This window comes from Macaca mulatta, chromosome 3 (assembly GCF_049350105.2).
Source record: "Macaca mulatta isolate MMU2019108-1 chromosome 3, T2T-MMU8v2.0, whole genome shotgun sequence".
In the NCBI taxonomy this organism is placed as follows: Eukaryota; Metazoa; Chordata; class Mammalia; order Primates; family Cercopithecidae; genus Macaca; species Macaca mulatta.
Genome location: NC_133408.1, coordinates 189,941,071 through 189,954,200, shown reverse-complemented (window position 1 = coordinate 189,954,200; position 13,130 = coordinate 189,941,071). Strand labels below are relative to the sequence as shown.

Below are 13,130 nucleotides of genomic sequence, written 5' to 3'. Positions count from 1 at the left end.
CAAAAATAAAAGAGGCTCAAGAGAAAACCCTTGTCCCTTTCACCATGTGAGGTTAGAGTGAAAAGATAGATGTCTATGAGGAAGTGGGCCTTCACTAGACACTGAATCTGCCAGTGCTTTGGACTTCTCCACCTCCAGAACTGTAGGAAATAAATTTCTGTTGCTTATAAGCCATGCAACTTATAGTATTTTGTAATAGCGGTCCAAACTAAAAGAGAAAATTGGTACCAAGAACTGAAGGTGCTGCTGTAATAAATACCTAAAATATGCAAACAGTTTTGGAACTGGGTGATAAGTATAGGCTGGGAGTGAGAGGTTTGTGCTAGAAAAAGCCTGCATTGCTATGAATGGACCATTAAGGATGATTCTGCTGAAGTTCAGAAAGCCTCAGTTTTCTTAGTGAATACCTAAGTGGATATACTAATAACTTAGGTTATTGGTAGAAATATGGCTGGTAAAGACCATTCTGATGAGATCTCACCAGAGATAAATGAAGAATGTGTTGTTTGGACAATGGAAGAACAGAAATCCTTATCATAAAGTGGCAAATAACTTGGCTGTGTTGTGTTCTTGTTCCAGTATTTTGTGGAAGGTAGAATTTGTGAGTAATGAAATTGGGTATCTGGCTGAGGAAATTTATAAGCAAAGCGTTGAAGGTACAGTGTGGCTTCTCTTCACTGCCTATAGTAAAATGTGAGAAGAGAGAAATGAAAATGGATTTGTTAGTTAAAGGGAAGTAGCATTGAAACATTTAGAAAATTCTTAGTCTGTCCATATTGGAAAAAGATAAGAAAGCTTTATCAGAAGAGAAAATGATGTGGCCTATTGATCATTTGATAAAGAAAATTAGTATGGATCAGCCATCTCAATGGAAGTCATGTGCTATTGACCAAGGCAGTGAGCCATCTAAACCCAAGCGAGGACCTATTGTCCAGGACAATGGGAAAATGACCCCAAAGGCATTTCAGAAATCAGTAGGGCTGACTGCCGTCACAGAATGCTAGGGCCCGTGGGATCAGAACAATTTCAAAGGAGGGGCCACTGCTGCCCAGAGTTACCTCACATTGTGGACTCTGCTCCCCACACTCTGTTGCCATGCTGCTCGGCTCCCCTCGGTGCTGCTCTGGCAGGCTCTGGTGTGGTGTGTGCTGAGCTCAGCAAAGCTGTGGGGACAGGCAAAGCTTTGGAAGCTGGACTACTACCAAAAAGGGTCCAAAAGGCAGGACCTCCATATCAGTGGGCCTTGAGAGCATCAAACCAAAAAAGATTATTCTTGAGTCACAGGGTTTTGGACTTGCGTGGTAACTGTCACTCCTTTATTCATTTTTATTTTTCCCTTTCAGAATGAGAATGTCTATCTTATGCCTGTCCCACCATCATATGTTTGAGGCTCATAATTTACTTGATTTCACTGATTCACAACTGGAAAGCAATTTGCCTCAGAATGAATTATACCTTAAGTCTCACACATATCTGATTTAGATGATAATTAGATGAGACTTTGGAGTTACATGTGAAAATTGATCCTGAAACAAGATTGTTGAGGCTACTGGGATGAAAGTAATGTATTTTGCATGTGATAAGGGCATACATTTTGGGGAGCCAGGAACAGAATGTTATGGTCTAAATGATTACATCCCCCCAAAATTCATATGTTGAAATCCTCACTCCCAATGGGATAGTATAAGGAGGTAGGCCCTAGGGAAGTGATTAGGTCATCGGGTCAGAGCCTCCAGAAATGAAATTAATGCCCTCATAAAAGAGGCTGAAGAGAGACCCCTGAATATATATTCCACTGAATATATATATTCTAGTGGATAAAGATATATTTAATTTCCTTTAGGTATTAGCCCATTCGGGCTGCTATAAAAATATCATGAACTAGGTGGCTTATAAACAACTATATATATATAATATATATGTATATTTTATATATATATAATATATATGTATATTTTATATATATATATTCCACTGAAATGTATCTTTATCCATTGTGAATAATGCTGCAATGAGCATTATTATAGAAATATCTGCACTCCCAGGCTCACTGCAACATTATTCACAATAGCCAAGATATAGAAATAACTCAAGTGCGTCCATGGACAGATGAATGGATAAAGAAAATGTGGTGCACTATTAACATTCCATTAACAATGGAACACTATTCAACCTTGAAAAAGAAGTAAATCGCGTCATTTGCAACAATATCAATGAACCCAGAGGACAGTATGCTAAGTAAAGTAAGCTAAGCACAGAAAGACAAGCACTGCTTGATCTCACTTCCATGTGGAATTTGATAAAGTAGAATGCACAGAAGCAAAGAATAGAATGTTGGTTGCCAGGGGCTGGGTGTTGGGGGAAATGGGGAAATGTTCGTCAAAGGGTACAAAACTTTAGTTATGCAGGATGAATAACCTCTGGAGATCTAACATACAGCATGACAACTATACTTAATAATACTGTATTGCATTTTTGCAATCTGCTAAGAGAGTAGACCTTAAATGTTCTCACCATACCAAAGAAAATAGTAACTGAGAGGTGCTAGATGTGTTAATTACCTTGATTTAATTATTTCACAATGTATATGTGTATATATACACATATATATTAAAAATCACATTATACACATTAAACATTTAATTTTTATTTATCAATGATACCTTAATAAAGCTAAAGGGAGGTAGGTATTTCTGTAACTATCTTGCAAAATACAATTCATCACATTAACAAATCATAGTAAATTAAGAAGAATAAAACTTACATTACTACCAAAAGAAATGCCATATTTTTGAAATCATCTTCAAAATCCTATTTAAAACATCTGCAAATATATTTTTTTCAGCTTCTTCCCTTATATTTTTTATTTTTTCATCACATTTTATTTTTAATAATTTTATTTTTTCCTCCTTTTCTGCCTCTGATTTATGCTCATCCTCTTTTACTAGTTTAATTTCTTCACTTAATTGATCAATGTAGATTTTCCTCAAAATCTCTTCCCGTTGTTTCAGCCTTTCCTCTGTGTCCTTGTATATGGCGTCAGAAAAGTAGGCCCCTTTGTTGCACTGCACCATTTTCTCTATCAGCTCCACCAGCTCCTGCACTTGACCTTCCTTCTCTGCCTCACTGGTTTGGCTGCTGTTGCTAAAGGCACAGCAGCGGTTCCCGCACTCCTGGACGATGCTTTTTAGGTTCACATCCGCATCTGCTATGAAGTCACTCAAGCTCTGGCCCTCCAACTCTTCTTTGCGAGTGAACAAGATGACCATGTGCTTCATGGCTGGCTTCCCAAAGACAGCCTTGATCAATGCAACAGTTTTCTGCTCTTCCTCTGTGTAGCGGCCCAGCTGCAGAACCAGGACAATAGCATGGGGCCCTGGGCAGGAGGAGATGACGCAGCGGCTGATTTCCCTACAGGTGGTTTCCAGCCTCTCCTTGGTGTCAAAGAGCCCTGGAGTGTCAACAACAAGAAGGTGTCTCCCCTGCCATTCCCGGGATGCTTTTTGACAGGTCTTGGTAACAGCTTGGGCAGCAATTCTAGACTCAAAGATTTTCTTTCCAAGGATGGTGTTCGCTGTTCCACTTTTCCCACTTCCAGTTTTCCCTACCAGAACGATCCTCAGAGAGGGGTCCTCACTCTCAGCCATGCTCACGTCAGGAGGCTCTGGAACTTAGGCACGTACAAGACCTTAAAGAGGGGAAGATAGGAAAAAAAGCCGGTTTTGGTAAGTGGGATCCATTCCCAACCTTCTTTTCTGCTTTCTCTTTCTTCCTGAAAATTTGTAACATCCTATTATCCATATTAATCCCAGTAAAGACAGAAGGATGAAATAGTCCGATTAATATGGAAGAAATAATAGAGAAAGCAGTTAAAGAGTTTCCCCACAAAGTAGTACCAGGTATAGATGGTTTCACAGGGGGATTCTATTAAACCTTTTAAGATCTGATCATCTCAAAGCTACCTAAAACTGCTCCTGGCCATATAAAAAGAAGGAAAAAGTTACATTTTTTTCTATGAAGCAAGTATATTGATTCCAAAGGCTGACAAATATTTCATCAATAAAGAAAACTACAGATGTGTCTCATTTGTGAATATTAATATAAAAATCCTAAATAAATTATTAGACTCTAATAAATAATAGACTGTGATTAAGTGTGATTTATTTCAGAAATACTATGGTGGGTCAAATATGAGAATGCTGATTGTTACAACACATCCCATTAATAGGTTAAGAAGAAAATTAGCTAGATGCAGGAAAGATATTTGGCCAAATTTAACACGGATTCGTGTTTAAAGTAGTTTGTAGAACAGAAAAAATATATATTTCTTTAACATGATTTTATATAAATATAATTTTTTAATTTTGTCATCTTTATTTTTTTTCTGGAACTAAAATAGTTGATTATAAAGTTCATTTGGATGAAGGAAAGTGCAAGTTAGCCTAGACAATCAAGGAAAAGAAGAACAGGGAAAGATTAGCTCTACCAGACAATTAAACATTATAATCTCTATAATTAAAGCAGTATGATATTGGTGAGTGAACAGAGACGGGCCATGAAACAGAAACAGAATTCACAAATAGGCCATTGCTCATTTTACATTCATTATATTCAATTCAATTACATTAACTTACATTCTGTGAAGCAACACCTCATACCAATGGGAAAGATGATGGACACTTTTATTAGTAACACTGAAATAACTATACCACCATATAATTTAATGCAATTTTATCCTTAAAATGTCATACAAATTCCAGATAGATCAGAAATTTAAATGTAAAAAACTATCCATATAAATAATAAGAGAAACACAGGTAAATTCCTTGTAACCTGGGAGTGGAGAGGATGTTAATAACTAAGATTTAAAATAGTATAAGGAAAAGACTGGTAAGTTTGATTACACAAAAATCTAAAAATTATGTAAGCCATACAACACTATAGACAAAACACAAATATCAAACTAGGAAAACATTTTTTCCAATTTATCTCAAAGACGGCTACTTTTCCTATTGTACAAAGAATATCTAAAAGTAAAGAAACAAAAGACCAATGACTTGATAGAAAATTGGGCAAAATATAAATATGCAGCCAAGGAAAAAATGCAAATTATCCTTGAATACATAAAAAGATATCCAAGTTCATTCACAATAGAGAAGAATAAATTAAAAACATAGAAAAAATAAAAAATTCTCAGAGATAACTCTTTCTCAACTATAGGTATGGCAAAAATCCACACATTTCCCAGCGTAATCTGGTGGTAAAGGTATGGGGAAAACAGGTAATGTCCTGCATGACTAATGTGAAGGAGAAAACAACCTAACACCTATAGAGGAGAAAGTAGCAATACCTTGGAAAATTACACATGCATTTACTCTTTGATTATCAATCCCAATTTTAGGATTTATCCCAGCGCTGCACTGACAAAAATACAGAAAGATATATGCATGTGGTTATTCATGCAGTACTATTAGTAATAGCAGAAGATCAAAACCCTATCAGATGGCCATCAGTGGGGACCAGTTGAATAAACTAAGGTATACTCATACAGAAAAGTACTATCCAACTGCAAAAAGGAATGAGAAATAGATCGATATACCAGTATGAAGAGATCTCTGGGATATACTGTTAAGTGAAAAAAGCCAAGTGAAGAAAATAACGTATCTTTTACTACCATTTATATAGTAAGAAGGAATATTAGTTTTATGTATAAATAATTTTTATGTGCATGTGAAAAAGCAATGGCAGAACCATTTGAAAACTAAACAAATGAAAGAATTATTTATATGAAGATGGGAGGAACAAGGTACAAGGGACAGGAACAGAAAATGGTCATTAGACTTCTTTGAATATCCTTTGTTTTTGCAAATTTGATCTTGAGACCATTTCAATGGTTTACATAATTGTACAATAACAATTATATTTTAAAACACCAGTAAAAGTTAAAAGAAATGGAACAAATAAACCTAATTGCATTTTGTGTCAAGGATGAACCACACAAAGATTTGTCCTGAGAGGCTTGAAAATATAGTATTAATAATTTCACTGTGTGTGTGTGTGTGTGTGTGTATGTGTGTGTACTGTTTTGAAGTCCATCTAAAAGGCATAAACCATGGTCAGCCAAGTAGCAATGAGTGCACTTAACACCCAGATTGTGATCTTCAAATGGCATTTCCCACAAAATAAATTAGGACTACTAGGAAAAAGTACTGATTGCAGGTCTGGGCCAGTAAACATACAAGTTTAGCCTATAACATCTTTCATACTAGAAAGCAGGGATGTTATCAAAAATTACTTAGTTTTATCAGAAGAACTTGGAAGCTATCTTAAAGAGGTTCCAACTGGACAAAGATGGAACAATTTGAGCATCACTAATAAAGATTGTTCCAATGGATTAAAATATACCAAATATATTGAAATCCAGTAGTTTATAACAACACCATGTTCCTGAAAGAAGCTAATTGCTCCCTTGGAAGTATGCTAGGAAAGTGACTCATCATGCTGAACAATGACAACTAAAGGGAAAGAAGCATTTATTTTGTCTTTCATACATCTCATCTTTTAACTATATCTCACAAAAGTGAAAGAATCGCTGAATGAAAGTTCCTTTGCATAGGACTATTCCATCTAATAAATGAATAAAGAATGATAGAATATCATCTTTTGGTAACTTTTAATGAAACAAATTCATTCTAGACAATCATTAACATCTGCTAACATCACAAAAAGAGAGACACTCAAATATTATGTGCCTTCTAATGGAAGTTTAGGATAGCATCTATGAAGTATTCCCACTAAAAAAACAAAGTCAAACTTTAATCTGATCCAACCTCCCCATTAATATAAATTCACAGAAAACACTAGAGCTAGAAGTGAATGTTAAATGACATTGTTAGGATGCATTCAGCAGTATGAATACTGTCCAGTTCTGTTGGACAAAAGACCTTCCCTTCCTTAAACAAAGAAATTTAACACAACATTAAGTGAAACTTAAGAGATGTCAAACAATTGTAATGTATGAATTTTACTTAGATCCTACCTCAAATGATTTTAAAAATTATGAGATCTTCAGGGAAATCTGAATACAACTGGTAGTATTAAAATTTATAATTGTCTTTTGAAGCCTGTTTATGAAATTGTGGAAATGCTTTTAAATGCTCTTTATCTTTCAGAGACACATATGCAAATATTTACTGATAAAATGATGTAATGTCTGACATTTGCTTCAAAATAATCTGTGATAGAGTTGAGAATAGGAGCAGATAGTTGAACAAGACTGGCATAAATTGACAACTGTTAGATTGTAGTATAGGTACAAGGAAGTTCCTTATATTATTTTTACCTTTGAATAAGTATAAATTTTCCTCAAATAAAAAAATGAACCCATGTATAGTGTAACCACTATCGAGTATATAATGCATATCAGAACACCCTGATAAAACATGTTTTGTATATTTCGTTTACTCTTCAAAAATACTCTACAGTGAAACTAATTTTATTATTCTAATTTTTTAAATGAGGAAGCTGGTGTGGCTCAAAAATTCTGGGAAACATGCCTCTGGTCACTGTGCTAATAGGTATTGAGCAGAGAAGACATTCGATTCAAAGTCTGTCTGACTCTACCATGCTCACTCTTAACCTTGCACTCTACCGCCTGTTCTTGGTTACTCTCAGGCCATGATTCTAAATTTTCATTGACATGGCATCAGAGATAGATCAGTGGAGGGCAAAGGAGATGATCCACACTTTCTGCAAAAAAGTGAGCTGGGAGCCAGCCTGTGATAAGGGAACCGTGAGGAGGGCTCTGCATTTCTCATGGACTTTTCCATCTCTCCCATATTGAGAAGCCAAACGTGAGAGAGACAGTCAGAAAAATCACTTTAAAACTTTCTCAAGTGGTTCTTGGAGATCCAGAGGACCTCCAGCTAAGAGACAGGCTGAGAAGTGACAAAAGCATTTACAACAGAGGTGGACAGTTCTAAACTGTGGCCAGACCCAACAGTTCTAGAAAATTTCATAAGCTCCTTGAGATTTAGTTCCCTCCGCTATAAAAAGGGAAAATAAAACCAATCTTGCAGGGTTGTCCTTAGGCTTTCATAGAGTGATTTCTATAAAGGTCTTTTATAGCAACTCTTTTTGTATTGAATGGCGGAGCAGCCCCACAAGTTATACTGTTAGGGACACAGCTTGTCTCTGCTTAATGCTGGAAAAACTCAGCAGGCTGAATTCTAGTGTTCCTCTGCCATGAGTGATCTGGGTACCCCTTGGATTTGGGATTCTGGGTTAGGATTCTGGGTACCCCTTGAATTGGGATTCTGATTCTTTTTCAGTAAGAAGAGGGACTTAGACAGGTGGACCCTAAATTGCCTGTCACCTCTACGAATCTGCCTTAGGAGCCCTTAATTTCTTATGCAGGTTATCAGGCAATACTCTGTGTCTATCACAACAGCCAGTGAGTGGAGGGTGCACTATGCAGCCACGCATGTTCTGTTACATATGAGATGCATAGACTCAGCAAACACATCTCCTCACTGCCCTTCCTTCTCACCCCTCCCACAACACCTTCTATGCAGTGCTGCTAGCACAGTGCCCTGTCCCTCCTCAGGGCAGAGTCCACTCCACCCACACACCCTGTCTTCACTGCCCTTCACAGCCCAATAGCACCAAGCCCTCTTCTCAGCCAGGCTCATCTTCTCTTGAACAAGTTGAGTTTTCAAGTGCAAATAAATCTCCTCACTCCCCTTCCTACTCACCCCTCCCACAGTCCCTTCTCTGCAGTGCTGCTGGCACAGTGCCTTGTCCCTCCTAAGGGCAGAGTCCACTCCACCCACACATCCTGTCCTCACTGCCCTTCACAGCCTGATACCCCCGGCCCTCTTCTCAGCCAGGCTCACCTTCTCTTGAACAAGTTGAATTTTCAGATTTTCTCCAAGGAGGCTGCTTGAGCTGTTGCTTTTGCTTTGACTATGAGGCAGAAGTGCCTGCACCCCCACCAAAGCCTCTAAGTCAGGAAGCTCAGACTGGGTGGAGCCACAAAAAAAAAAAAGTTTGTCTTTAAAGAAACAGAAATACTGATCCATAATCTGGTGATTGCTTCAATTTTGCTGGTTGAAACCTTTTGCCCATGGGCCTGCTGTAAACACCATTTCCAAAGCTACAATTTTTGCTTCAGGTTATAGTGATGGGTGCAAAAAAGCCTTATTAAACGACCCAAATATTGCCTAGAAAACAAGGCACAGGATCTGATTCTCTTCCCTGGGTGGAGTGGGAGGCTGAGGGGTGATTTGGGGAAGAAGGGAGACAGGCATATACCTTGCTGTTTCCAAGCGTAGAGCTGGGGGTTCTTACTGATTGTGTAATATGGGTTTTTAATTGTAGTCTTTCAGGAAGGCCTCAAGTTACTCATTCAAAAGTTAACAGCACTGAGGCTCAAAGGCAGAGTCTAAATCATTAGGAACCATGGAAAAAAAGGAAGGTGAGGCCTGGAAAAATAATCTGCCCTTGACCACATAGTTTCTCTAGTTGCTTTTCATATAATTCTTCCAAGTTTGAAAATACGCATGACCTAACAAGTAAAGATGCACCCATGGAATAGATCCTACATCCCTTCCCCACCTTCCTCTCTACCCCACATCTTCCTACTCCAGTCTCAGGCAGAGATAGATTTTCCCAAATTTACCCAGTGGATGGTTCCAATCTGCTCTGGAGGTTTCTTGAGGTGAGAGGCATGCTCCCAAAGCTCTCGCAGTTGACCAGATATTCCGGTTGGCTCCATAAGAATACTATGTTTAGAGTTCCAAGCCCATAGCCCCTGTCGCGGCCTTGCCACCCTCCAGCACCCCATGCCAGGAGCGGGCCTAGAGCACTCGCCTTGCCCCTCCATGATCCGGGCTCCGGCACCTGCCCAGGTCCGCACCACTGGCAGCCTGAAGGGAGTCGCTGGCCGTGGTCGCCGCTAGGTATGATGTATCTGCATCTTGAAAGGAAGATGAAACAAAAGCCTTCTTTTGAATATTTGGATTTTTGTCACTTTCTGTGAACTAAAGCGATTTGGTGTCTCCTTTGGATTGTTTCTGCACTTCAAGAACACAAGTTGGATCACTCAAACCCAAAACACAAACCTGAAACCAGCATCCATCAATACTTGGTCGATGAGCCAACCCTTTCCTGGTCGGGTCCATCCACTAGAGCCAGTGAAGTAGTATGTTCCATCAACATTTCTCACTATGAGCTCCAAGTAGAAATAGGAAGAGGATTTGACAACTTGACTTCTGTCCATCTTGCACGGCATACTCCTACAGGAACACTGGTAACTATAAAAGTTACAAATCTGGAAAACTGCAATGAAGAATGTCGAAAGTTTTACAGAAAGCCATGATTCTATCCCACTTTTTCTGGCATCCCAATATTACAACTTATTGGACAGTTTTCAGTGTTGACAGCTGGCTTTGAGTTATTTCTCCATTTATGGCCTATGGTTCAGCAAGTCAACTCTTGAGGGCCTATTTTCCTGAAGGAATGGGTAAAACTTTAATAAGAAACATTCTCTTTGGAGCAGTGAGAGGACTGAACTATCTGCACCAATATGGCTGTATTCATAGGAGTAGTAAAGCCAGCCATATCCTCATTTCTGATGATGGCCTCGTGACCCTCTCTGGCCTGTCTCATCTGCATAGTTTGGTTAAGCATGGACAGAGCCATAGGGCTGTGTATGATTTCCCACAGTTCAGCACATCAGTGCAACCATGGCTGAGTCCAGAACTACTGAGACAGGATTTACATGGGTATAATGTGAAGTCAGATATTTACAGTGTTGGGATTACAACATGTGAATTAGCCAGTACGCAGGTGCCTTTCCAGGATATGAAGAGAACTCAGATGCTGTTACAGAAACTGAAAGTTCCCCCTTATAGCCCATTGGATATCAGTATTTTCCCACAATCAGAATCCAAAATGAAAGATTCCCGGTCAGGTGTAGACTCTGGGATTGGAGCAAGTGTGCTTATCTCCAGTGGAACTCACACAGTAAATAGTGACCGATTACACACACCATCCTCAAAAACCGTCTCTCCTGCCTTATTTAGCTTTTTACCACTGTGTTTGCAACAAGATCTGGAGAAAAGGCCATCAGCAAGCAGTTTATAGTCCCATGTTTTCTTCAAACAGATGAAAGAAGATAGCCAGGATTCAATACTTTCACTGTTGCCTCCTGCTTATAACAAGCCATCAGTGTCATTGCCTCCAGTGTTACCCTGGACTGAGCCAGATTGTGATTTTCCTGATGAAAAAGACTCATATTGGGAATTCTAGGGCTGCCAAATCATTTTATGTCCTATATACTTGACACTTTCTCCTTGCTGCTTTTTCTTCTGTATTGCTAGGTACAAATACCAGAATTATACTTGAAAACACAGTTGGCGCACTGGAGAAGCTATTATTTTAAAATCACTCTGTTCAAAGGGGCATCAGTTTGTAGTCCCTTCGGTTCACACAGAGTGCTATGACAACTCCAAGGAAACATCAGAACTACTAATCTAGCTAGTGTTATTTATTCTGGAAATTATTCTAAGCTGTGACTAACTCTCTTGATCTCTCAATATAATTTTTGAGTCAGTTAATTTTTTCAGTATTTTGCTGTCCTCTTGGGAATGGTCCTTCAGAGGATAGTGCTTCCAAATACATCTTCTCCCAGATTCTCTGGCCTTTTTAATGAGCTATTGTTAAACCAACAGGCTAGTTTATCTTGCATCAGACCCTTTCATGGTAGAGGGAAAATGTCCTTACTTTCCCTTTTTCTTCTGTTAATACTTATGGTAACATCTAACTCGGCCTCACTCACATTAAATGATTCACTTGAAATATATAAAAAAGAATACTGTGTTTAAAAATAAAAATAAAAAAGGAATATTATGTTTTTGATTTTGTGTGTATGTGTATATGTGTGTGTGCACAAAACTCGGGGCTTTTTTTCTGCTGCCACAATGCTAGATAAATGCAAAGCTTAACTTATTAAGATAGTGCAGAAATAATAACAGGAGATGAAAGGTATAGTACTGTTCTAGCTCTTACACAAATTAACTATGTAACCTTCGAGTATCAGCTTGCTATTGCTATCATGACAAATTACCAAAAATGTTGTGGCATAAAACAACATAAAATTTTCCTCTTACAGTTCTGGAAGTCAGAAGTCCAAAATGAGCATTATGGGGATAAAATCAAGTTAATTAGCAGGGCATCTTCTAGAGGCTCCATGGGGGAATCTGTTCCTGGCCTCTTCCAGCATCTCTATGCTACTAGTGTTCTTTGGCTTGTGGCTGCATAGCACCAATCTCTGCTGCCATCTTCACATTGCCTTCCTTCTTTGACTTTCTTGTTTCCCTCTTAGAAAGATCTTTGTGTTCAGATTTAAACTCATCTAGATAATCCAGTCTCCTCACTGTGAAAGCCTTAATTTAATCACATCTACACATCTACAAAGACTCTTTTGCTATATAAAGCAACAGTCACTGGTACCTCCCAATATCAAGTTTGTATTAGTTTCCAGGACTGCTGTAAAAAATTACCACAAACTGGGTAGCTTAAAACAAGAAAAAATTATTGTCTCACAGTTCTTGAGGCCACAAGGTGTCAACAAGGCCACACTCTCTCTGAAGACTCTAGGGGAGGATCCTTCCTTGCCTCTTTCTGGCTTCTAGTGGTTTCTGGCAATCCTTGCTACTCTTTGACTTGTAGATGTGTCCCTTCAATCTCTGCCTCCGCAGCTACATGGTTTTCTCCCCATGTGCCTATTCAAATTTCACTCATTTTCTGAGGATAAAAGTCATTGCATTAGAAGAGCTTGCCCCAAAACCTCATCTTAACTTGATTACATCACAAAGACTGTTTCCAAATAAGGTCACATTCTCAAGTATTAGGGTACTAGGGGTTAGATCTTGAACATTTCTTTTAGTGGATACAATTCTAAATTGTGATAGAAAATTGGTTGTTAAAAAAAAGGACAGTGTACGCATTTTAAGAGTGAAACACTCTAGATCTCTCCCTTTCCAGTCCCCGTTGCAATGAATTGGTGAAGCCTACGCAGACAGTCCATGTCATGGTAGTTGGAAAGCTCTTACTGCATAAGATTTAGC

The 13,130-nt window shown here is 38.5% G+C and overlaps 1 protein-coding gene and 1 pseudogene across 2 annotated transcripts; one reads left to right on the top strand and one right to left on the bottom strand.

Moving 5' to 3' along the window:
* Positions 1–2,627: 2,627 nt before the first annotated feature.
* Positions 2,628–9,971, bottom strand: GIMAP7 (GTPase, IMAP family member 7). The gene is made up of 3 exons (XM_015135272.3): positions 9,680–9,971; positions 8,895–9,020; positions 2,628–3,688 (listed from the first exon to the last, which is right to left on the bottom strand). The coding sequence occupies exon 3, from the start codon at positions 3,645–3,647 to the stop codon at positions 2,769–2,771; it is 879 nt and encodes a 292-aa protein (XP_014990758.1). The 5' UTR covers positions 3,648–3,688; positions 8,895–9,020; positions 9,680–9,971; the 3' UTR covers positions 2,628–2,768.
* A 154-nt stretch (positions 9,972–10,125) lies between these two features.
* On the top strand, positions 10,126–12,843 carry LOC713371 (STE20-related kinase adapter protein beta pseudogene; annotated as a pseudogene). The gene has a single exon (XR_013415712.1). The product of XR_013415712.1 is annotated as an STE20-related kinase adapter protein beta pseudogene (transcript).
* Positions 12,844–13,130: the final 287 nt, after the last annotated feature.

Bases quoted from the DNA above. Each gene is read 5' to 3' on its own strand.
- GIMAP7 (XM_015135272.3), bottom strand. From the start codon at position 3,647: ATGGCTGAGAGTGAGGACCCCTCTCTGAGGATCGTTCTGGTAGGGAAA.